Source organism: Oncorhynchus mykiss, chromosome 25 (assembly GCF_013265735.2).
Source record: "Oncorhynchus mykiss isolate Arlee chromosome 25, USDA_OmykA_1.1, whole genome shotgun sequence".
Taxonomy (NCBI): domain Eukaryota; kingdom Metazoa; phylum Chordata; class Actinopteri; order Salmoniformes; family Salmonidae; genus Oncorhynchus; species Oncorhynchus mykiss.
In genome coordinates this window covers 42,678,774-42,702,736 of record NC_048589.1, presented here as the reverse complement: position 1 = coordinate 42,702,736, position 23,963 = coordinate 42,678,774, and the positions used below count along the sequence as shown (strand labels likewise).

Sequence of the window (23,963 nt, the reverse complement as noted above, 5' to 3'; positions counted from 1 at the left end):
ACACTATTATTGCACACAGTGAGTCCATGCGGATTGTGAGTTAAGCACATTTCTTTGCCATTTTTAAAATGTATTTTACCTTTATTTAACTAGGCAAGTCAGTTAAGAACAAATTCTTATTTTCAATGACGGCCTACCGGGGAACAGAGGGTTAACTGCCTGTTCAGGGGCAGAACGACAGATTTGTACCTTGTCAGTTCGGGGATTTGAACTTGCAACCTTCCGGTTACTGGCCCAACGCTCTAACCACTAGGCTACCCATAACATAAGGGTTAAATACTTATTGAGTCAAGACATTTCAGCTCCCCCTCAATTCATCAGGGCATGGAGTCGTTCCACAGGGATGCGGGCCCATGTTGACTCCAATGCTTCCCACAATTGTGTCAAATTAGCTGGATGTCCTTCGAGTGGTGGATCATTCTTGGAGACACACAGGAAACTGTTGAGTGTCAAAAAAACTCAAAACTAAAATAAAAAAGCTGTATTGCAGTTCTTGACACAAACCGGTTCCTGGCATCTACTACCACACCCCGTTCAAAGGCACTTAAATCTGTTATCTTGCCCATCCACCCTCTGAACGGCACACTTACACAAGCCATGTCTGAAGGCTTATAATTATAGATTTCGTTAAAAAAAAAAAAAATCCTTGTTTAACTGGTCTCCTCCCCTTCATCAATAAGGGATCCGCGCTTTCACCTGGTCAGTCTGTCATGGAAAGAGTAGGTGTTATTAATGTTTCATACACACACGTGTTTGTAAAGTCAGTAATTTGAGGACAATCTAAGAGTCGAACATAAACATGGTCAGTTTTATTTTTCAATTTCCAAAGAGTGAACATTTCATACATTCTAGTTTGCTGTTACTCCTGCAGTCCACTCCTCAAAACCTTAGTCCTCCACTGCACGGCCACCTCGCCCTTCTACACTCCTAAAAACTGTGTTCTGCCCCATTTGGCATCTTATTACAGACAGTCATGCAGAAACTTCAGCAACTTAAATTTTTGTTGAAGATAATCACTATTGCTTTTGATAATATACGGTGGCTAGAAAACATAAATAGAATCTAGTCTATGGCCTCTACCTTTCTTCAGCAAAACCAGGTACACCATTTAACTCTTAAAAAAAATATAATAATGTAATCCTAATATGACAAAATACTCCCAACAGAAGAGGAACCATTATTTGACTCTGTCAATATCTTGATTAAACCTTAACTAGTTATGACACAGGAGGGGTAGACTAGATGGAAAGAGCCACTATGGTAATTCCTATTATACAACCATTGGTTTAGACATCCCTATTGTGAAGAGAGTCTAGCCTGCCCATGATAGACAACATACACATGCAGCTAGTTTGAAGTATTTTCAGCCTGTAGTGATTGAGCATCCATAGCAACCATTGTTTGCCATAGTTCTAGAACTTTGCAGGTTGCTTAAATTCCAATCAATGAGAATAGAACTAAACAACCAAACACCTAAAATTGCAATTGACAACGAGTGTTAGTGAATCTAGCATCACGGTTTGTTAAATTAAAATGGTTTGGGAAAGAATCTTGCTTTAAGGCTGGTAACCAGTTGTATAAAAGCAATAATAAATCTGGAGTCCATGCGTTATCATATATATATTTTTTAAATCATGGCTGTGGTGGGCTACACTCCTCAGCGTCACCTTGTGGCTCGCTTTAGTGAACACAAGTCCTATACAGTTTGTTCTGACTATCAAGGTTTTAGTTTAACATCCCTGTGACAACACAGTATCCTGAGCCTTTACAGGAGTCTGCATGGAGGTTAACGTGAGAGTATTATGACGCTGTAGGATTCAACCTCCAAGCACCAACTCTGTTACAGGCCAGTGGGGTGAACTCTTCCCTAGGTTCAGATCTAGGATCAGCTCCCCTTTTCCCAATCCTAAACATTAGTGTGTGTGAGGGGGGGGGGGGGGGGGGGGGGGGGGGGGGGGGAGAAATGCAAAACTGACCCATGATCAGCATCTAGGGGCAACGTCACAATACTCCGTCATTCACAGTTCTGAGAACGGGCTCATGTTGGCGTACAGCAGCGCCAACACCCAAGCAGTAGTGGAGGGTATACGCAGGTCCAAACCGTAAACCCATTTTTATTTTTTGTGGGCATTGCCTATACTCACTTCTTAAAATCGCCACGATGCTTATCAAAGTAGTGGAGGGTATACGCCGTATCAATTAATAAGGCTGATCGATCAGAATGTGTCGATTCATTTTATTATTTCGTCACATTGTCGGTGCGTCAACATGCACAACGCCTACATGCGAAGGTTTAAAAAAAATCACCAATCTAAAAATGCGCACCGCACATGCACACGTTTTCAGGGACAGAAATATGTAAAAAAAAAATATATATATTTTTTTTAAATGTATCATGGGTTGCTAATATAACTTGTCTGCTGGACAAACAAAGCAAATCCAATAGAACCCAATTATTTCCTCCATGTTTCTATGAGATTGTGGCTCGTTTGAGTCAAGGTAAGACATGCCTCATAATATGAAGTAAAATGTCCAGGTATCAAACAATTAATGAAGAGGGGGGGAAAAAAACTATATCGATGCTGATGACAGGCCCCCAACAGTCTCCTGGTAGATGGAAAGACATGGTTCACAAAAACCGTCTCAATTTAAAAACGTTAAGCTAGCTATGCCTCCCTGGCAGACGGAGATCAATCCAGTGGCTACAGAAACATCACTAACCAAACAGTGCTAGGTGCCTGAGCACTTTCATTAAAGATGTTAGCTACACTCAAAATCTACATTTCTTAGATTCCTCCTCCCCCCCCCCCCCCAAAAGTAGTATTTGATGTGGTTTAAGCATTGTTATGGACTTGGAAAAACTAAAGAAATTGTTCTATTAAAAAGTGCATTTTTAATGCATTTTTACTGTCTATGACAGGCTAATTTATCGGTTTCAATAGTGGGCCTACTATTAGCCTACTTCTACAGTAACGCTTAGGTTAGCCTGACTGAAAGACCAATATGGGTTTCATCATCATTTTAGGTAATTCAGAGTGCAGGTCACCGTTTCTCATAGAATCTCACACAGGGTGCCTTTCCTTCACTAGGAGGGCAGTTTTGCAAAATTACAGAATACCCACGAAATTTCAGACACCTGAAATTTCAGAAAACTGAATCCAAAAATCAAAATCTTCATAAAAAAATCAGTCGTAAAACAAACAAAATGCTCAGTGATCATACAATTCATCATAAAAAATTAAAAAACATTTTTAAAATGTCTCAATAAATCCAGGGAATAAAAGTTTAAAATCAAACATGTAAAAAAAAAAAAAAGTGGTATAGCAGTGTGAAAAAACAAAACAAAGTTTTGTCAAACTTGATTCCTTGTCAGTGCAAAGAGAAGACTCGTCGTCTCAGACCCTCCCGTGTGGAGGCACAGCAACCTGATCCGAAAGGGGGTGTTCATTCAGAAAGAGCCGTCTAGTTGAAGTGACACACGCTCTCCATTGCCATCAGGATACTGAGCAGGGTGACAAACATTGACATGATTAGTCTATGGAAGTAGCTCCCTTGGAAATTAAAAACTCAATATATTAATACACTGCTCAAAAAAATAAAGGGAACACTGTTTAAACAACTCGTCTTGACGTCGATAGTGTTAAAGTAGAAGTCGTCATCATTCACCATTCAGCCTACAAGTATCCACACTTCACCAATTATACCCCAAATATATATTTCCTTTAAAAACATAAATGCACTGTAATTTAAGCTTTAAAACTGCAGTGTTCCTTCTTCCTCATGGAAAAGTGTGTATAAATCGCAGCATTTTCTCTGATGCTAAGAGATGGGCCTGTAAAAATGTTCCTTCCCTGGGCCAGAGGCTTGGTTCGTCTGGCAACACACAGCCAAAGTCATAGACTGCCTTAACTCCTTGTATATACATTTATAAAAACAATTAAAAAAACAATAAAAAAAAAAACATTTATATTCTGATCATTGGGTCCCTGATTAATTTTTAGTCACAGAAAAAGGGTTCCCCAGGTCCACAGAAAAGTTTGAGAACCCCTTCCCTATATTAGGGAGACATTTCAGACTCAGCATTGGGACTGGTACAGTACCTGTCTGTTGGGTATCCTCCCTCACACAGGTTGACCAGGGCATACAGGTGTCGCAGCGCATATTCATACTGCAACACAAGGACAAACATCACAACTTCTATATACACCGTTCTGAGCCGTACTGGGGGGGGGGGGGGGGGGGGGAGAGACTTACAGTACACCGTTCTCTGAGCCATACTGGGGGGGGGGGGGGAAGACTTACAGTACACCGTTCTGAGCTGTACTGGGGGGGGGGGGGGGGGGGAGACTTACAGTACACCGTTCTGAGCCGTACTGGGGGGGGGGGGGGGGAAGACTTACAGTACACCGTTCTGAGCCGTACTGGGGGGGGGGGGGGGGGAGACTTACAGTACACCGTTCTGAGCCGTACTGGGGGGGGGGGGAGACTTACAGTACACCGTTTCAAAATGGAAAGTACATACAAGTCATAATGTTTCTACTTCCTCCACATGTCCCGTACAGAAGTCATTGTTATGTCTGTCATTCTGTGTAAAGTTTTTTTTAAAAGCCTGTGGTCATGTGAGGGGGACAGGGGGGGACAGGGGGGGGGGGGGTCTGAGTTTAACAGTAAACACTAAAAATCGGTCTGTAAAAAAAAAAAAAAAAAAAAAAAAAAAAAAAATGCTTTTGACGGTTGTGAGTTTCTTACTCAGCGCCGTATTTATGGTATCCTGTCTCTGTAGTACAGGGTAACAGTCTGGGGAAGAGAAGTAGAGCGACAGAGACAGGAACCGACAGTATTTATGGTACCCAGTCTCTGTAGTACAGGGTAACAGTCTGGGGAAGAGAAGTAGATCGACGCAACAGAGACAGGAACCGACAGTACCACAAACCAACTGGGGGACAAACCCTGAAATAAATGAAGGCTTAAATAGTGTGTCGGACTTGTGTATGCAAATGACGTCAATAGTGCCATTGTATCTGTCCCTTTTCAAATAAATGATTAAAAAAATGTTAAAGAGAGTTCTGTGCTGGGGCCGTGTCATAGATGGTACCATGGACCGCTCTAGGTTGAGTTCCTGTGAAGTGATTAAATTAATTATAATTAAACTGGTCTTTTAAATACATTTGGCAGACAGGACTGTACCTCAGTGATATGCCAGTTGAAGCATCGTATCTTGTAGTGGTTAACAGCAGCCTGGTAGCATTGATGCTGGGTCAGATCCAGCTTGGCACTCAGGATCCTCTGGGTCATGATCTCCTCTCCTGTCACCGTCTCTACCACCCTGCGCATGGTCTCTGCCAGCAGCTCACGCACCTAGTGGGGAAAAATACATTAAAAATATATATATATATATATTTTTTAAATCACCAAAGTTCTCCAAGTCCTTATGAACTAACAGAAGCACCTGATGATAAAGTCTGGGTCATGTTCATTAGACACGACCAGAGCGAAACCGTCTGAAGTTCATTGAGGAACACTTGTTTTCAGTTTGTTACGGTGTTCCCAATTTAATACATCCCAAGTTCATTTGAAAAACAAAAAAGCACATATTACAAGAAAAAAAGTTAAAAAGTATACGCATTTCCTGTCCGTTACCTTGAGGTCTGACGTAATCTGGCTGAAGTATTTCTTGGTTGCAGAGAGGTCATTGGTCCTCATCAGTTTCCTCTTTAGGATGGCCAGGGGTACATCAGGGCTGGGGGTCAGGTCTGGGTCCTCTACGGGCTGCAGGGTCATTGGGGGGGCAGGCTTGGCATTGACATTACCTTGGAAGGCTATCACCTTCATATGGGCCAGAGTCTGGAGAACAGAGAACTACAGTTAGCTAACCTCCGTCATACGGGTCAGAGTCTAGACAGAGAACTACAGTTAGCTAACCTCCATACGGGCCAGAGTCTGGAGAACAGAGAACTACAGTTAGCTAACCTCCGTCATACGGGTCAGAGTCTAGAGAACAGAGAACTACAGTTAGCTAACCTCCATACGGGCCAGAGTCTGGAGAACAGAGAACTACAATTAGCTAACCTCCGTCATACGGGTCAGAGTCTGGAGAACAGAGAACTACAGTTAGCTAACCTCCATACGGGCCAGAGTCTGGAGAACAGAGAACTACAATTAGCTAACCTCCGTCATACGGGTCAGAGTCTGGAGAACAGAGAACTACAGTTAGCTAACCTCCGTCATACGGGTCAGAGTCTAGAGAACAGAGAACTACAGTTAGCTAACCTCCATACGGGCCAGAGTCTGGAGAACAGAGAACTACAATTAGCTAACCTCCGTCATACGGGTCAGAGTCTGGAGAACAGAGAACTACAGTTAGCTAACCTCCGTCATACGGGTCAGAGTCTAGAGAACAGAGAACTACAGTTAGCTAACCTCCATACGGGCCAGAGTCTGGAGAACAGAGAACTACAATTAGCTAACCTCCGTCATACGGGTCAGAGTCTGGAGAACAGAGAACTACAGTTAGCTAACCTCCGTCATACGGGTCAGAGACTAGAGAACAGAGAACTAGTTAGCTAACCTCCATACGGGCCAGAGTCTGGAGAACAGAGAACTACAGTTAGCTAACCTCCGTCATACGGGTCAGAGACTAGAGAACAGAGAACTACAGTTAGCTAACCTCCGTCATACGGGTCAGAGACTAGAGAACAGAGAACTACAGTTAGCTAACCTCCTTCATACGGGTCAGAGTCTAGAGAACTACAGTTAGCTAACCTCCTTCATACGGGTCAGAGTCCAGAGAACTACAGTCAGCTAACCTCCTTCATACGGGTCAGAGTCCAGAGAACTACAGTCAGCTAACCTCCTTCATAAGGGTCAGAGTCTAGAGAACACGTTACCGTCTCGTTCATTAAAATCATCTATTGGAACAAACATTAGCCATCTGAACAGAAGTGAGGAAGTAGAGGTTTGTTAACCCTCTTTTACATCTAAATCTTAGATAAACCCATTTCACTGTAACGTCATGTGACTCCTCGACTGAACGTTGCAACAGGAATTCGCTAGGTCTTCCCTCTGAATCCCTCACCTTGTTCCCAAACTGCATCACGTGGCTGGTGTTGGTGTGGCTCCTGACGATCTTGAACTGTTTAATCAGGGTCTCTTTGCTCAGGTCCTCCTGGGAACAACAGTCGGGGAAAGACACATTTTACAAAGAGAAAGTGAGTGTGTGTGGCTAAAATATGTTCTGCTCCTTTTAATTTGAGACAAAAACATTGGCGTAACGGCTATATCCAACATGTCAACAGCAGTCGTTTCCTCGACAGAAACACAAAATCTGGTAAAGACTTGTGGTTAAATCGAGGTCATCGTTTACGTTTTGTGTCCAGTTAACACTGTACCAGACTCACCACATCAGAGTCCTCCAGCCAGTTGACGCTGTACCAGTCCCCCAGGTATGTCTCCCGCTTATCGTCATAGTAACAGGCATAGGACGACTCATGAGAGTTGGCTGCTGTGGTGGCATACACTGAAGGAGAGAGAGATGCAGACATGGTGAGAGGGTTAAAACGAGGTCTATGGATCCAGGACACTACTTATACACCATCACAATTGGAAATCTATAGCTTGATTGATTATACACAACAAAATATACATGTTTTAATGTCGTACGGTAGACAATGAAGACTTCGGCCTGTGGGTAACAATACAACATTATGGGATGTCGGTCACTCAAGGCCAGTGATGTAAAGTCAAAATACTACTTAAGTTGTTTTTGGGGGGAGGGGGAGGGGGGTAAAAAATTTTTAAAAAATCCTTCCCCTGACACCAAGTACTTGTTACAGTTTGAATGCTTAGCAAGAGAGGAAAATGGTCTAGTATGAAACAAGTAATCAAGAGAACGTCGCTGGTCATGCTGCCTCTGATCTGGCAGAATCACTAAACACATGCTTCGTTTGTAAGTGATGTCTGAGGGTTGCAGCATGCCCCTGGCTATTTGTAAAACCAAATTTAAAAACATTTAAAGAACAGTGCCGTCTGGTTTGCTTAATATAAAGGAATTTTGCATACTTAAATATATTTAAGTATTTACATTTGATACTTAAGTACATTTAAAACCAAATACTTTTACTCAAGTAGGATTTTACTGGAGTCATTTTCTATTAAGGCATATTTACCTTTACTTAAGTATGAGACTAGGATCTAGTCCAGACAGCAGACTAGGATCTAGTCCAGACAGCAGACTAGGATCTAGTCCAGACAGCAGACTAGGATCTAGTCCAGACAGCAGACTAGGATCTAGTCCAGACAGGAGACTAGGATCTAGTCCAGACAGGAGACTAGGATCTAGTCCAGACAGGAGACTAGGATCTAGTCCAGACAGGAGACTAGGATCTAGTCTAGACAGGAGACTAGGATCTAGTCCAGACAGGAGACTAGGGAGACAAGGATCTACATGGCCCGTGGCGCAGAGCATGACAATAACCAAGGGTCTGACACAGACCATCTCTCCTTAAGGTCTTTTCACACAGTGACAATAAACAACTCCAACACAATGTTGCTGTCATCTGCTTGTATGAAGACTTATGTACACGTGACCCGTTTCTACTTAATTGGCCGTCTGAACAGACCATTACCAAGGGCTGATTTTGGGAAGTAGGTTGAAATTGCCCCTAGACGCTGATCTTGGGTCAGTTTTGCATTTCCCCCACTAATGGTTAAAGTTAAGATTGGGAGAGCTGATCCTAGATATGTACCTAGGGGAAAGTTCAGAGCATGATTTAGTGAGCAGTCAAAAACAGCCCTGTTCAGAAAGACATTAACCTGTATGGGAGTTGTCAGACTTACTGGATCAGCTTTAAATTTTTGAAGATAAATTGATGGAAGCGCCAATGTAATTGTTAGCATCATTTACAGTCTCACATCAGAATTAGAGATTTATCCATGTTTCTCAAACATCAAAATTTGTGCTTAAGATTGAGCTTAGGCATTAACGCCAAATGTTTTAAGGTTAGGTATTAACTTTCAAATGTTTATGGGTTAAAAAAAAATATATTTTAAAAACAACTTTCCATCATTGGAGTGATACATGCAACCTTTGGCACCAGATGCTCACTGAAACCTACTTGAAGATAACAGCGCTCAATGCTGCCCCTAGTGGCCGGTTTCCACATCATCACCCGACACGGACGTCAAATATTGACTTGTACCACTGGTGACCTGGCTGATCAAAGAGCGGTCAAGAGTATCTTGAACAAACCCCCCCCGATACCGTTAATCATTAACCCATTCTTTACCATCAGCGTTTCGGGATAGTTCCCTGTGATGTTGAACCCGTTCTTTACCATCAGCGTTTCGGGATAGTTCCCTGTGATGTTGAACCCGTTCTTTACCATCAGCGTTTCGGGATAGTTCCCTGTGATGTTGAACCCGTTCTTTACCATCAGCGTTTCGGGATAGTTCCCTGTGATGTTGAACCCGTTCTTTACCATCAGCGTTTCGGGATAGTTCCCTGTGATGTTGAACCCGTTCTTTACCATCAGCGTGTCGGGATAGTTCCCTGTGATGTTGAACCCGTTCTTTACCATCAGCGTGTCGGGATAGTTCCCTGTGATGTTGAACCCGTTCTTTACCATCAGCGTGTCGGGATAGTTCCCTGTGATGTTGAACCCGTTCTTTACCATCAGCGTGTCGGGATAGTTCCCTGTGATGTTGAACCCGTTCTTTACCATCAGCGTTTCGGGATAGTTCCCTGTGATGTTGAACCCGTTCTTTACCATCAGCGTTTCGGGATAGTTCCCTGTGATGTTGAACCCGTTCTTTACCATCAGCGTGTCGGGATAGTTCCCTGTGATGTTGAACCCGTTCTTTACCATCAGCGTGTCGGGATAGTTCCCTGTGATGTTGAACCCGTTCTTTACCATCAGCGTTTCGGGATAGTTCCCTGTGATGTTGAACCCGTTCTTTACCATCAGCGTGTCGGGATAGTTCCCTGTGATGTTGAACCCGTTCTTTACCATCAGCGTGTCGGGATAGTTCCCTGTGATGTTGAACCCGTTCTTTACCATCAGCGTTTCGGGATAGTTCCCTGTGATGTTGAAGCGCAGCGTAACTCACCATCGATGTCAGCAGGCAGCTTGGTCATCATTGATCCTGACTCACAGGCCTCGATATAGAACACTAACTGCGAGAGCAGAGAAGATCAATGAAAACAACAAGTCCAGTCAGTCAGGGGAAACTATCATCCGGACTATCAACTCTAAATAACTTGTCTTTAAATAAATATATATTTTTTTAACTATTATTAAATCAACATGTTATTGGCACTCCACATCCACAAACAATAACAGGTTTAACTTCCACACCTTCCCGTATTTCTTGTTCTCATGCATGTAGTTGACGGCATCCATGAGGTCGGCAACATGAAGCTATAGAAAAACAAATATAGTTTCATTTCTGTTTTTCTTCCAGTACATTCACTGTAAAACAAAAGAAGCACTAGACCCCATGAGGTAGAGCCACAAGAGTCAGTCACAAGATCCTAGGTTGCCCAAGGCATTGTGGGAGGAGTACTCCTTGTCTTGTTCAGTGACTCAGTCTCTGCCACAACTTTTCTGCTGAGTGACAGAACATAAGGTCTATTCAACCAGGCTTAAAATATGTTTATTTTTTATTTGTATCATAACCCTAACTCAAACTGTTCTGAATGTTAGTTGAAACACATGGCAGCTTTCTATTTCACAGAGAGCAGACCTAGGTCATTCATCCAGTCGTCCATGGACAGAAAAGGAAGGCGCTGTCTGAAATCACATCCTTTTACAGTAGCACTACTTTTGGCCAGAACGAGCAAGGTGTTCAGAAAAAAATTAAATAACCCCTGGTAGACGAGCAGGACATGTAAAAATGCTTACGTCGTCATTGGGGAAGGCCAGCAGCCCAGGAGCTCCATGATCAGTGAAGTACACAAACACATGATCGTTGGGACCGCTGCCAACAGGAAGTAAAACAATATATTAAGTTGATAAGCCAGGTGTTTTTCATTTGAACTGAAAGATATGACACAATCCCCATTTTCAAGCTGTGAGTCTGTTTTTCCAGGGAAGGTTCTCAATGGAACTTTATAACAACGTTGTTGTAACAATGATTTTCATTTCATTTTAGAAGACTACCTTAAAAGTTCTGGAATAACTTTCACCCTACTGTGGTAATCCCATGATATATTACAACCTGCCCCCCCCCCCCTCCCAATCACTTGCCTCTTCAGCACTTTCCCAGAACCCCCCTTAGTATTGGCTGAGTCACCCTTCAGCACAGCCAGGAAGTTGTCAGAGGTAACAGCCTGTAAGGTACACAGTCAGAGAACAGGCACTGAGGACAGTTTCCTGACTTGAGATCCTTGTTCACAACTTGAAACAGTACTGTATAAAGCATTGATTGTTGTGTGATGATATTAGCACTGACACATTTTAAAAGTAATTAATATATATATATATATATATATATATATATATATATATATATATATATATATATATATATATATATATATATATATATATATATATATATATATATATATATATATATATAAGCATTTGAAATGTTCAATTTTCCTTCCACTCACGTCTCCAGTGTAGTCTTTGGGGACTCCCTTGTAGACGTCTGTCCCATTGGGTCGGTTGATCACCACCCCTGGGGTGGGGTTTCTGAAAAACAAAGAGGGTAGATAACCTGAATCAGATACGTGCCCTGGAGGAAACAGGCCATTCGATTTATTATATGACCAAAAAAAACCTACAGGGGACACACCCCCCCCCACCACCAAGGCATTTTACGCCACCCAACAGCTAGTAATGTGCCTACCCTGTGCTTGTGTGTTTGAGAACTGATCAGAAGACATTTCTGATATAACAGTAAGACAAATGCAAAATGTTGTGGTCTATAGTCTCGGCAAGACATGCATTCTATCACAATACACATTAGCACTGTAAGAGAATGGCATTGTGGGTGACAGTTTGGAATTATCACCATAGAGCAATGACAAAAAGGGTTCTTTATTAAAACCCCAGTATCACTTCCTCTAAATCAAATCAAATTTATTTATACAGCCCTTCGTACATCAGCTGATATCTCAAAGTGCTGTACAGAAACCCAGCCTAAAACCCCCAAACAGCAAGCAATGCAGGTGTAGAAGCACTACCCTCCAATGACAGGAATCACATAATCATCATTTCCTACAGTAGTCAAATTCAAAACACATTCAGATACTGAAAAAACTGTTTCACACAAAAACCTAAGCGTCACATGATTCTGTTTGTTTTTTCGATTCAGACTTTAAGTGTAACTTGGAAGAGTACATCCCAGCAGCAACTCGATGCAGGAAAATATTACAGGACCAATGACACAAAAACAGCATTGTTGTACAGTAAAACAAAATATATATATGAGAACATTAGATTTTTACCTAGATTAAGACACAGTCTGCGTCAAAGTAGGTCAATATGACCATCTAGTGATTACAGTAAGACAAGCACAATTTCAAATGTGTGTCAGTCATTGACATGAGCGGTTCCAATACCTGCGTATGAATTAACCAATGGCTGATGTTGCTACTAGCTACTGGACAAGAGAGAACATTCTTTTCGTTAAGAGAATTGTCTTCCATCTTAAACCCTGAACCTCATGGCCTATCCCGGGCACCATAATTCCCAGCTAAATTAGATCCTTGTGACCGAAGAGTCAACGGTGTCTCAGTGAGCCTCTAAAAACGGCCCACCTTCCAAATACTACACTACTCTATTTTATTGTGAATAACCTTTGACCAGAGTCCGTAGGGCTCTGGTTAAAACTAGTGCACTTGTATAGGGAATAGGGCACCTATTGAGAAACACTCAAAACAGTTTACTGGATGGTGTGTCTGACAGCAAGTGAATTTAGAATTGTTTATAAAAAATACAAATTTTACCTTTATTTAACTAGGCAAGTCAGTTAAGAAAATAAATTATTATTTAGAATGATGGTCTACCCCGGCCAAACCCGGACCAATTGTGCGCCGCCCTACGGGACTCCCAATCACAGCCGGATGTGATTCAGCCTGGACTCGAACCAGGGACTGTAGCGACACTTCTTGCAGAGAGATGCAGTGCCTTAGACCGCTGCGAGAGCCCGAGTGGAGCATAGAACCACAGAGCCTGGCTGCCGCCTGTTCGCCACAGCACTATGAGGAGATGTTTTAGGCCCATCGTGCACCCAACACAAGGATAACATATGCTCTGCTCTCATCTCAGGAATGCAAATATTGCAGAGCCAACCCATAATAAAAACAGACTGAAGCTGGCTAAATCTGAAGAGTAGATCGGATCGTCGTCATTTATAATCCTGGAACGGACCATGTGTAGTCCGTCATGACAATATATAATGGATTACAGCAACCCTTGTTAAAAAAGGTGAACACCTAAGCAGACAAGGTGGACAACAGAACTAGAATACTCACTGCTCATTGGTCGCCAGGTCATCATACATCATCACGACAATTTGCTCGTCAGGAATGCCATTCTTGTGGACGATCTGGTACGCATGGCAGGCGTCGGCCTAGGGAGGGGGAGGACACGAAATAAACTAATCGTGTAATGTAAGGCAGCAAGTCACCCCCACTAATCACACGGTCAGATTAATTGAGGGGGAGGAGTTAGAATGTATTATGTCACTTTACAGAGCAGCAGCTAGGAACACAGTCATTCAGTTAACTGCTAAATACAGAGCAGTAGCTGGGAACAGTCATTCAGTCAACTGCTAAATACAGAGCAGTAGCTGGGAACAGTCATTCAACTGCTAAAAACAGAGCAGTAGCTGGAAACAGCCAGTCAACTGCTAAATACAGAGCAGTAGCTGGGAACAGCCAGTCAACTGCTAAATACAGAGCAGTAGCTGGGAACAGTCAGTCAACTGCTAAACACAGAGCAGTAGCTGGGAACAATCAGTCAACTGCTAAATACAGAGCAGTAGCTGGGAACAGTCAGTCTACTGCTAAATACAGAGCAGTAGCTGGGAACAGTCAGTCAACTGCTAAACACAGAGCAGTAGCTGGGAACAGCCAGTCAACTGCTAAATACAGAGCAGTAGCTGGGAACAGTCAGTCAACTGCTAAATACAGAGCAGTAGCTGGGAACAATCAGTCAACTGCTAAATACAGAGCAGTAGCTGGGAACACAGCCAGCCAGTCAGTCTACTGCTAAATACAGAGCAGTAGCTGGGAACAGTCAGTCAACTGCTAAATACAGAGCAGTAGCTGGGAACAGTCAGTCAACTGCTAAATACAGAGCAGTAGCTGGGAACAGTCAGTCTACTGATAAATACAGAGCAGTAGCTGGGAACACAGCCAGCCAGTCAGTCTACTGCTAAATACAGAGCAGTAGCTGGGAACAGTCAGTCAACTGCTAAATACAGAGCAGTAGCTGGGAACAGTCAGTCAACTGCTAAATACAGAGCAGTAGCTGGGAACAGTCAGTCAACTGCTAAATACAGAGCAGTAGCTGGGAACAGTCAGTCAACTGCTAAATACAGAGCAGTAGCTGGGAACAGTCAGTCAACTGCTAAATACAGAGCAGTAGCTGGGAACACAGCCAGTCAGTCAACTGCTAAATACAGAGCAGTAGCTGGGAACACAGCCAGTCAGTCAACTGCTAAATACAGATCAGTAGCTGGGAACACAGCCAGTCAGTCAGTCTACTGCTAAATACAGAGCAGTAGCTAGGAACACAGCCAGTCAGTCTACTGCTAAATACAGAGCAGTAGCTGGGAACAGTCAGTCAGTCAACTGCTAAATACAAAGCAGTAGCTGGGAACAGTCAGTCAGTCAACTGCTAAATACAAAGCAGTAGCTGGGAACAGTCAGTCAGTCAACTGCTAAATACAGAGCAGTAGCTGGGAACACAGTCAGTCAGTCTACTGCTAAATACAGAGCAGTACCTGGGAACACAGCCAGTCAGTCAACTGCTAAATACAGAAGTAGCTGGGAACACAGCCAGTCAGTCTACTGCTAAATACAGAGCAGTACCTGGGAACACAGCCAGCCAGTCAGTCTACTGATAAGTACAGAGCAGTAGCTGGGAACAGTCAGTCTACTGATAAATACAGAGCAGTAGCTGGGAACACAGCTAGTCAGTCAACTGCTAAATACAGAAGTAGCTGGGAACACAGCCAGTCAGTCTACTGCTAAATACAGAGCAGTACCTGGGAACACAGCCAGCCAGTCAGTCTACTGATAAATACAGAGCAGTAGCTGGGAACAGTCAGTCTACTGCTAAATACAGAGCAGTAGCTGGGAACAGTCAGTCAACTGCTAAATACAGAAGTAGCTGGGAACACAGCCAGTCAGTCAACTGCTAAATACAGAGCAGTAGCTGGGAACACAGCCAGCCAGTCAGTCTACTGCTAAATACAGAGCAGTAGCTGGGAACACAGCCAGCCAGTCAGTCTACTGCTAAATACAGAGCAGTAGCTGGGAACACAGCCAGCCAGTCAGTCTACTGATAAATACAGAGCAGTAGCTGGGAACACAGCCAGCCAGTCAGTCTACTGCTAAATACAGAGCAGTAGCTGGGAACACAGCCAGTCAGTCAACTGCTAAATACAGAGCAGTAGCTGGGAGCACAGTCAGTCTACTGATAAATACAGAGCAGTAGCTGGGAACACAGCCAGCCAGTCAGTCTACTGCTAAATACAGAGCAGTAGCTGGGAACACAGCCAGCCAGTCAGTCTACTGATAAATACAGAGCAGTAGCTGGGAACACAGCCAGCCAGTCAGTCTACTGCTAAATACAGAGCAGTAGCTGGGAACACAGCCAGTCAGTCAACTGCTAAATACAGAGCAGTAGCTGGGAGCACAGTCAGTCTACTGATAAATACAGAGCAGTAGCTGGGAACACAGCCAGTCAGTCAGTCTACTGCTAAATACAGAGCAGTAGCTGGGAACAGTCAGTCAACTGCTAAATACAGAGCAGTAGCTGGGAACAGTCAGTCAACTGCTAAATACAGAGCAGTAGCTGGGAACAGTCAGTCAACTGCTAAATACAGAGCAGTAGCTGGGAACACAGCCAGTCAGTCAACTGCTAAATACAGAGCAGTAGCTGGGAACACAGCCAGTCAGTCAGTCTACTGCTAAATACAGAGCAGTAGCTAGGAACACAGCCAGTCAGTCTACTGCTAAATACAGAGCAGTAGCTGGGAACAGTCAGTCAGTCAACTGCTAAATACAGAGCAGTAGCTGGGAACACAGCCAGCCAGTCAGTCAGTCAACTGATAAATACAGAGCAGTAGCTGGGAACAGTCAGTCTACTGATAAATACAGAGCAGTAGCTGGGAACACAGCCAGTCAGTCAACAAAAATCAGGTAAAACTCAAATAATCCATCACAGCATCTATCCATTTGATGATCTGGATGTGATTGAGAATGAGGGGTTATTGATTGAGAGGCACATGAGTAGGTTTACAAATTATTATGTAACTTTATTTGCCACATGCTCCCAAATACAACAGGTTTAGTTAGACCTTACTGTGAAATGCTTGCTTATACAAGCCCTTAACAGTGCAGCTCAAGAAAGAGTTCATTAAGAATATTTAACAAAAAAAACATTAAAAATAAATAAAAATAGCAAGGCTATATACCGGTACGAGTCAATGCTAGGTAATTTGTAAATGCAGGTGGGAGTGAGACACTGCTTCATAAAATGATAAAAAGCACTGGCTACATTAGTAATATAGTGGCCAATTACAGCTATATACACGTCTAGTCCCTCTTATCAATAAAATGGAATGTGACCTTTAAGTCTAGGCAGATAAAGTTAAATTGGAAAAATACTGATATGTCCCAAATAGCCCCATTTCCCCCCCCTTCATAGTGTAATACATGTGCCCTTGTCAAAAGTACTGCACTATACAGGGAATAGGGAGCCGTTTGGGATGTAATCATGGTAAACGATTGCAACAAATGACTCACTCAACTGATAAAGTCAAGTGTACATTAACAGATTTCCAAAATGTACCCGGTTAACTTCACTCTTACCTGGTGTCGGTAGTTGTACCAGCCATTGGAGCCAGCGACAATCACCACCCAGTTCTTCCCGTTTTCAGACTGTTGTGTGGGGAAAGCATTAGCCACAAGTCCCAGACTGAGGCCCAGAAGGGCTAGGGTCGATGTAAACATGATCCTCTGTCCTGGGGGGAAAAGGCATCATCATCATCATCACTGCATAGCAAGTTACTAGCTAGATGTTTATGTTTTTCTGCCCACGCGGTCTTGAAAATGTTAAAGATTATATTAAACACTTTTGTATAAAAAAAAAGAAGCTGCGACTGTTTACAGTTGAGCCAAGTAGCAAAACCAATACAAACGTGCCGTTGTCGATCCTATGTCTGCCAACATTGGCTAGGTAAGCTAAGCTGTTAGTTACACCATCCATTTACAGAAAATTAACTGAAGCAAATCTACAGTAACCCATTACAACACTGAACATAACAACAAGGTATCATCGAAAAGTAAAACGTAGTTTGATTACCTTTACCTTCTTTCGTTAGTTATTAGTTGTTGTCAGGAAGCCTCCGGTAACGTTTGTTACCGTTGCGTCAGGGAGAGGATTTTTATGCAAATCACAGTGTTGGAAAAAAAAAAAACTGTCAGGATTTGCTGGACAGCCAATCAGATGGCCCCAAAGCGGGGAAGGCGGGGCATGATTTGATAAATGAGTCTACGTTTTAAACACATGATACAAAGTCATGTGCTGTCTCGTATTCTCTGATAAAAACATGACTTATTCCTGTTTTTGATGATACGGTCTTTTTTTCAGTGGTGGAAAAAGTACCCAATTGTCATACTTGACTAAAAGTATAGATTTCTTAATAGGAAATGACTAGGAAGTCACCCATTAAAATACCACTTAGAAAGTCTAAAACGTATTTGGTACTTAATTATCAAAAGTAAAAGTACAAATAATAAAAAAATGCTTATATTAAGCAAACCAGACGTTTTGTTTTTGTTATTTACAGATAGCCGGGAGCACACTCCCAACAGGCAGACATCATTTACAAACGATGCATTTGTTTAGTGAGTCAACCAGATCAGGATGACCAGGGAAGTTCTCTTGAGAAGTGCGTGAATTGTACCATTTTCCTGTCCTGCTAAGCATTCAAAATGTGAGTACTTTGGGTGTCAGCGAAAATGTATGGAGTAAAAAGTACATTATTTTCATTAGAAACGTAGTGAGATAAAAGTAAAAGTTGTCAAAAATATAAATAGTAAAGTACAGGTACTCCCCCCAAAAGTACGTACTACTAATAAGTACTACTTAAATACTTTCCACCACTGTCTTTTTCCCCCCACACATAGTGACTCATCTATTGTGTTAAATGTAGATTTTCTGAATTAGTTTATTCTACAGTAACAATTTTGATAAAGCTTGCTATTCATTTCACGAGGAAGACTTATGCATTGAGCAATATGGATGCATTTTTAAAAAACAGTACTGTTTACATGTTTGGATAACTGCAAAGGGAGTTTCATTTAGTCACTAATGTTTTATAAGTCACCCAAATAACACTGAAGTGCACAATATATAGAAATATGATTCCAGGTGTAATTCTCTCGGTCTCTCATTAACTTCCTTTATTGACACGGTCTTGTGACCCATTTCTGAATGTTCAGCAGAAATGGTACAGTGAGGCGCACCATAAACCACAGATCTTCCTTGTGACATGTTCGAAACATAATGAACCACAGATCTTGTGACATAAAAATATAATTAAAAGCATTATTTGTATCATGACACAAGGTGAGACCCAGATGCAGACACAGGAGTCAACTGGTTGGAGTCTTAAATGTTTAGTAAATCCAAAAAGGGAGTCGGCAAGAGAATGGTCGTGGACAGGAAAAAGGTCAAAACCTGTTCAGAATTCAGGAGATACCGAAGGGCAGGCAGGCTCGAGGTCAGGACAGGCAGAATGGTCAGGCAGGAGTCCAGAAACAAGCAAGGGTCAGAACCGGGAGGACTAGCAAAAGGAGACAAAAAGGAAAAGCAGGAAACCGGGAAAACCACTGGTAGGCTTGGAAACACGAGACAAACAGGCACAGAGAGACAGGAAACACGAGACAAACAGGCACAGAGAGACAGGAAACACGAGACAAACAGGCACAGAGAGACAGGAAACACAGGGATAAATACACTGGTACAGAGAGACAGGAAACACGAGACAAACAGGCACAGAGAGACAGGAAACACAGGGATGAATACACTGGTACAGAGAGACAGGAAACACGAGACAAACAGGCACAGAGAGACAGGAAACACAGGGATAAATACACTGGTACAGAGAGACAGGAAATACGAGACAAACAGGCACAGAGAGACAGGAAACACAGGGATAAATACACTGGTACAGAGAGACAGGAAACACAGGGATAAATACACTGGTACAGAGAGACAGGAAACACAGGGATAAATACACTGGTACAGAGAGACAGGAAACACCGGGATAAATACACTGGTACAGAGATACAGGAAACACAGGGATAAATACACTGGTACAGAGATACAGGAAACACAGGGATAAATACACTGGTACAGAGAGACAGGGATAAATACACTGGCACAGAGAGACAGGAAACACAGGGATAAATACACTGGTACAGAGAGACAGGAAACACAGGGATACATACACTGGTACAGAGAGACAGGGATAAATACACTGGCACAGAGAGACAGGAAACACAGGGATAAATACACTGGTACAGAGAGACAGGAAACACAGGGATAAATACACTGGTACAGAGAGACAGGAAACACAGGGATAAATACACTGGTACAGAGAGACAGGAAACACAGGGATAAATACACTGGTACAGAGAGACAGGAAACACAGGGATAAATACACTGGTACAGAGATACAGGAAACACAGGGATACATACACTGGTACAGAGAGACAGGGATAAATACACTGGCACAGAGAGACAGGAAACACAGGGATAAATACACTGGTACAGAGAGACAGGAAACACAGGGATGAATACACTGGTACAGAGAGACAGGAAACACAGGGATAAATACACTGGTACAGAGAGACAGGAAACACAGGGATAAATACACTGGTACAGAGAGACAGGAAACACCGGGATAAATACACTGGTACAGAGATACAGGAAACACAGGGATAAATACACTGGTACAGAGATACAGGAAACACAGGGATAAATACACTGGTACAGAGAGACAGGGATAAATACACTGGCACAGAGAGACAGGAAACACAGGGATAAATACACTGGTACAGAGAGACAGGAAACACAGGGATACATACACTGGGACAGAGAGACAGGGATAAATACACTGGCACAGAGAGACAGGAAACACAGGGATAAATACACTGGTACAGAGAGACAGGAAACACAGGGATAAATACACTGGTACAGAGAGACAGGAAACACAGGGATAAATACACTGGTACAGAGAGACAGGAAACACAGGGATAAATACACTGGTACAGAGAGACAGGAAACACAGGGATAAATACACTGGTACAGAGATACAGGAAACACAGGGATACATACACTGGTACAGAGAGACAGGGATAAATACACTGGCACAGAGAGACAGGAAACACAGGGATAAATACACTGGTACAGAGAGACAGGAAACACAGGGATAAATACACTGGCACAGAGAGACAGGAAACACAGGGATAAATACACTGGTACAGAGAGACAGGAAACACAGGGATAAATACACTGGTACAGAGAGACAGGGATAAATACACTGGTACAGAGAGACAGGAAACACAGGGATAAATACACTGGTACAGAGAGACAGGAAACACAGGGATAAATACACTGGTACAGAGATACAGGAAACACAGGGATACATACATTGGTACAGAGAGACAGGGATAAATACACTGGTACAGAGAGACAGGAAACACAGGGATAAATACACTGGTACAGAGAGACAGGAAACACAGGGATAAATACACTGGTACAGAGAGACAGGAAACACAGGGATAAATACACTGGTACAGAGAGACAGGAAACACAGGGATAAATACACTGGTACAGAGAGACAGGGATAAATACACTGGTACAGAGAGACAGGAAACACAGGGATAAATACACTGGTACAGAGAGACAGGAAACACAGGGATAAATACACTGGTACAGAGATACAGGAAACACAGGGATACATACATTGGTACAGAGAGACAGGGATAAATACACTGGTACAGAGAGACAGGAAACACAGGGATAAATACACTGGTACAGAGAGACAGGAAACACAGGGATAAATACACTGGTACAGAGAGACAGGAAACACAGGGATAAATACACTGGTACAGAGATACAGGAAACACAGGGATACATACATTGGTACAGAGAGACAGGGATAAATACACTGGCACAGAGAGACAGGAAACACAAGGATAAATACACTGGTACAGAGAGACAGGAAACACAGGGATAAATACACTGGGGAAAACAAGCAACACCTGGGGGGGGGGGGGGGGGGGGGGATAATAACGAGGACACAGGTGAAACAGATCAGGGTGTGATTATTTGAGCGGTCAACCCACTTAGCACCTGCCCTGTTAAGGCTGGTTTACAGTTGGTCAAGTTACCGACTGTTTTTAGACACTTGTCACATTCTAAATGGTCTGCAGACGGGTCGTTAGACGATGTATAAACCTGCCTTTACTGAGGTGAAATGTTCCTGTGCTTGACCTTGTGATACTGCAAATAGCCCTAGTCTAGTAGCCATACATCTTTCAGAGAGTGTGTTCTAGTAGCCATACACCTTTCAGAGAGTGTGTTCTAGTAGCCATACACCTTTCAGAGAGTGTGTTCTAGTAGCCATACACCTTTCAGAGAGTGTGTTCTAGTAGCCATACATCTTTCAGAGAGTGTGTTCTAGTAGCCATACATCTTTCAGAGAGTGTGTTCTAGTAGCCATACACCTTTCAGAGAGTGTGTTCTAGTAGCCATACACCTTTCAGAGAGTGTGTTCTAGTAGCCATACACCTTTCAGAGAGTGTGTTCTAGTAGCCATACACCTTTCAGAGAGTGTGTTATAGTAGCCATACACCTGTCAGAGAGTATGTTCTAGTAGCCATACACCTGTCAGAGAGTATGTTCTAGTAGCCATACACCTGTCAGAGAGTATGTTCTAGTAGCCATACACCTGTCAGAGAGTATGTTCTAGTAGCCATACACCTGTCAGAGAGTATGTTCTAGTAGCCATACACCTGTCAGAGAGTATAGTCTGAAGTGGACACTGGGGCTGTAGGACAATACAAAGCTTTCAGTATGGAAGACTTTCAAATCAAGTGTTACAAAGGGCCCTTGTTTTACTTGAGCATCTAACACTCAGTTTAGCACCTGCACTGCATTGTGGGACGGGAAGTGAAATGTTCCCGAAATGTATTTGTGGGCTTTATCACGTGTGGCTAACGGCCCTCGTCTAGCAGACGTGCAAGAGCCTTCAGAAAGTATTCAGACCCCTTGACTTATTCCACAGTTGGTTGTGTTGTGCTAATTTATGGAAAATGAAAATACATACATATCTAATTTACAGAAGAATTCATACCTGTCAATACATGTTAGAATCACCTTTGGCAGTGATTACAGCTGTGAATCTTTCTAGGTTAGTCTCTAAGAGCTTTCCACACCTGGATTGCGCAACATTTGCATGTTATAATTTAGAAAATTCTTCAAGCTCTGTCAAGTCGGTTGTTGATCATTACTAGACAACCATTTTCAAGTCTTGCCATAGATTTTCTAGGCGTCTCACAAACATTGAAAACAGGGCCTCCCGGGTGGCGCAGTGGTTAAGGGCGCTGTACTGCAGCGCCAGCTGTGCCATCAGACGCACAATTGGCCTAGCGTCGTCCGGGTTAGGGAGGGATTGGTCGGTAGGGATCTCCTTGTCTCATCGCGCACCAGCGACTCCTGTGGCGGGCTGGGCGCAGTGCACGCTAGCCAAGGTTGCCAGGTGCACGGTGTAGCCTCTGACACATTGGTGCGGCTGGCTTCCGGGTTGGATGCGCGCTGTGTTAAGAAGCAGTACGGCTGGTTGGGTTGTGTATCGGAGGACGCATGACATTCAGCCTTCGTCTCTCCCGAGCCCGTACGGGAGTTGTAGCAATGAGACAAGATAGTAGCTACTACAATTGGATACCACGAAATTGGGGAGAAAAAGGGGTAAAAAAAACAAACAAACAAAAAACATTGAAAACCTTCATTCAACAACTCCAGTGTAGATTTGACATTGTGTTTAAGGTTATTGTCTTTGCTGATGCATTCGTCTCCCAGTGTCTGTTGGAAAGCAGACTGAACCAGGTTTTCCTCTAGGATTTTGCCTGTGCTTAGCTCTAGTCCGTTTCTTTTTATCCTAAAAACAACTGCCTTGACGATGACAAGCATACCCATAGCATGATGCAGCCACCACCATGCTTGAAAATATGAAGTGGTACTCAGTGGTGTGTTGGATTTGCCCCAAACACAAGGCTTATACACATTCCCAGTATAAAGGTTAGAGGTCCTCCAATCAGGGGTGAGAATGGGGATGTGATGTATGTTTTGTGTTTAGTTATGTGTGTTTTGGTTTCAGACTGTGAGAGGTGAGAGTGTTGGTGCTGGTGGTTTCACACTGTGAGTGTTGGCCCTGGTAGTTTCACACAGAGTGGTGGTTTCACACTGAGAGTGTTGGTCTGGTGGTTTCACACTGTGAGTGTTGGTCCTGGTGGTTTCACACTGAGTGTTGGTCCTGGTGATTTCACACTGAGAGTGTTGGTCCACACTGAGAGTGTTGTCTCAGTGGTTTCACACTGAGAGTGTTGGTCCTGGTGGTTTCACACTGAGAGTGTTGGTCTTGGTGGTTTCACACAGAGCGGTGGGCCTGGTGGTTTCACACTGAGAGTGGTGGTTTCACACTGAGAGTGG

The 23,963-nt window shown here is 43.1% G+C and overlaps 1 protein-coding gene across 2 annotated transcripts; it reads right to left on the bottom strand.

Moving 5' to 3' along the window:
* Nucleotides 1-781: 781 nt before the first annotated feature.
* LOC110505985 (legumain) lies at nucleotides 782-17,705 on the bottom strand. 2 transcript variants are annotated; one of them, XM_036962427.1, is made up of 14 exons: nucleotides 17,550-17,705; nucleotides 17,051-17,202; nucleotides 13,481-13,578; nucleotides 11,612-11,693; nucleotides 11,244-11,326; nucleotides 10,899-10,974; nucleotides 10,353-10,415; nucleotides 10,105-10,171; nucleotides 7,398-7,516; nucleotides 7,076-7,165; nucleotides 5,641-5,844; nucleotides 5,188-5,358; nucleotides 4,101-4,168; nucleotides 782-3,502 (listed from the first exon to the last, which is right to left on the bottom strand). In XM_036962427.1, exons 2-14 carry the CDS (start codon nucleotides 17,189-17,191, stop codon nucleotides 3,463-3,465), a joined length of 1,302 nt encoding a protein of 433 aa, XP_036818322.1. In that variant the 5' UTR covers nucleotides 17,192-17,202; nucleotides 17,550-17,705; the 3' UTR covers nucleotides 782-3,462. The 2 variants fall into 2 exon arrangements, with proteins under 2 accessions (XP_036818322.1, XP_036818321.1); XM_036962426.1 differs by having other exon boundaries at nucleotides 17,544-17,671.
* Nucleotides 17,706-23,963: the final 6,258 nt, after the last annotated feature.